This window comes from Peromyscus eremicus, chromosome 3 (genome assembly GCF_949786415.1).
Source record: "Peromyscus eremicus chromosome 3, PerEre_H2_v1, whole genome shotgun sequence".
Classification (NCBI taxonomy): domain Eukaryota; kingdom Metazoa; phylum Chordata; class Mammalia; order Rodentia; family Cricetidae; genus Peromyscus; species Peromyscus eremicus.
In genome coordinates, this window is record NC_081418.1 from 72916359 (window position 1) to 72918700 (window position 2342).

Below are 2342 nucleotides of genomic sequence, written 5' to 3' on the forward strand. Positions count from 1 at the left end.
CAGAAGAAATAGGTTGGTAGGGGAAATAGCAATATGGGTGACTGAAAAGTCATAAGTAATCATAGTTTTAACTATTTACATTTTCCTTCCAAATAGGAAAGAAAAATAGTGTTTGTCTTCATAGCTGGGAGTTGGTTCTTTAAACCTGAAATGCAGGCTCACAAAAGTGATGGGAAAGGAACTAAACAGGAAGACATTTAGGACCATTTATTACCTTAATTAATGATTATACAGTTAATAGGGTGTGGAAAGTGCAGTAAAGACCTCTAACTGTATTGATGTCTTTAATTCTGGATCCTGGGGATACAAGATTTTATGCAAAAAGGAACATAAAAACAGATGAATTGAGATAGACATTTTGCTGATTAAAACAGTGGGATTGTTATAAGTTATCACTGTGATTCCACTAGAAGTATGAATCAAAAAAACATGGATAGTTGCAAAATAGAGCATATTAAATTTATGCAATATGAACTTGGCTCACTTCACTCTTTTGGATTTCTTTTGGTGAATATTTTCCAGGTCAACTTAAGTTTTATTTTGTTGTAAAAATGTGATTAATATTCACTGCTGTTTTAGGTGTTAACTATAAAATGAGGCAATGTAAATCAATAGGATTGGATTTCTAAGGCATGACACCTAAGTGCAATATAGCCACACAAAGTATGTGTTCTGATTAGGATGTGACTGTAAATTCCTTTATTTTCTCTAGTATGCTATATATACAGGTAGATACATGGAGAAGTATATACAAGTATATGTTATTCAGTCTGGAACATCAAATATTAAAGAGACAAGTTAATCAAAAATAAATAGGTAAAACAGAATGATTATATAGACATATTGACCAATGAATCACAAGTTTGATGCGTACTCTATTATTTTTTAGGTATATGAAATATGCTTCCACTATGATGTTAAGATGAATGTACTTTCCACTTATGTCCTCATTAAAGAATGTCCTTAATTTCCAAGCTGGACTTGGAGTCTTAGCCAATATGTTTCTCCTTTTTTTCTACACTGCCATAATCCTAGGTAACAGACCTAAGCCCACAGACCCGATCTCCTGTCAACTGACCTTCATCCACATAGTGATGGTCCTCACTGGAGGGGACCTTTGGCTTACAGACGTATTTGAGTCACTGAACCTTGAGAATGACTTCAAATGTAAGGCAACTTTTTACATAAACAGAGTGATGAGAGGCCTCTCCATCTGCATCACCTGCCTCCTGAGTGTGTTCCAGGCTGTCACTATCAGTCCCAACACATCATTGCTGGCAAAATTTAAATATAAACTAAAAAAATACATGATTTATGCTTTCTTATGTATTTGGTCTTTCAACTTGTTATTCATTGGCAATCGGATCTTCTATGTTGGTGCTTTTACCAACACGAGTGAGACCAACCAAATGAAGGTCACCAAATATTGCTCACTCTTCCCCATGAACTACATCATCAGGGCACTGATTTTAACAGTGACAGTCTCCAAAGATGTCTTTCTTGTAGGAGTTATGTTGACCACAAGTGCATACATGGTGATTATCTTGTTCAGACATCAGAGGCAATGTAAGCATCTTCACAGCATCAGCCACCCGAGAGCATCCCCCGAGAAGAGGGCCATCCAAACTATCTTGCTGCTGGTGGTTGTCTTTGTGGTCATGTACTGGGTAAATCTCATCATCTCATCCACCTCAGTCCTGTTACGGAAGTACGACCCAGATATCTTGACTGTTCAGAAGTTTGTGGTGAATGCCTATCCCACAATTACTCCTTTGGTACAAATCAGTTCTGATAACAGAATAATCAATATGTTGAAAAACATGCAGTCAGTGTGCCACCATATTTTTAAAAAAGGTTAATTTTTTTTAAAAGACAATTTATTTATTTTAATTTATATGACTGAGTGTTGTACCAGCTTGTGTGCATGTGTGCACTCCTGGTCCCCACAGAGGTCAGAAGAGGTCATTGTCCCCATGTTGAACTGGACATACAGTTGGCTGTAAGGAGTCGTTCTTGTTCAGCTCCAATTATTTTATTTCAAAATACAGATTCTTCTTAAACTGTTTAATAGTTAAAGTAGCAAATCAGGATTCTTCATATATTTAAATAAAATTTGTGGTATTACACATGTATATTCTCATGAGATTTCTTCTGCCAAGTACTATAGAGTCCTTTAAATTCATTGTACACCCAAGTTGATATTTTCACAGGATTTCTCTTACTCTCCTCTTTTTATTTTATATCATAAATGTTCCTTTGACGCTGAGGTTACTCAAAGGAAGCTCCTTGTTGACAATGATATTTATGCCATGTGGTTCTGACTTTAGAGTGAAGGTTAGAAG

General features: G+C 35.8%; 1 protein-coding gene across 1 annotated transcript; it reads left to right on the plus strand.

The window, feature by feature from the left end:
* Positions 1 to 911: 911 nt before the first annotated feature.
* LOC131905888 (putative vomeronasal receptor-like protein 4) lies at positions 912 to 1859 on the plus strand. The gene has a single exon (XM_059256691.1). It carries the CDS (start codon positions 927 to 929, stop codon positions 1857 to 1859), a length of 933 nt encoding a protein of 310 aa, XP_059112674.1. The 5' UTR covers positions 912 to 926.
* Positions 1860 to 2342: the final 483 nt, after the last annotated feature.

Bases quoted from the DNA above. Each gene is read 5' to 3' on its own strand.
- LOC131905888 (XM_059256691.1), top strand. From the start codon at position 927: ATGTACTTTCCACTTATGTCCTCATTAAAGAATGTCCTTAATTTCCAA.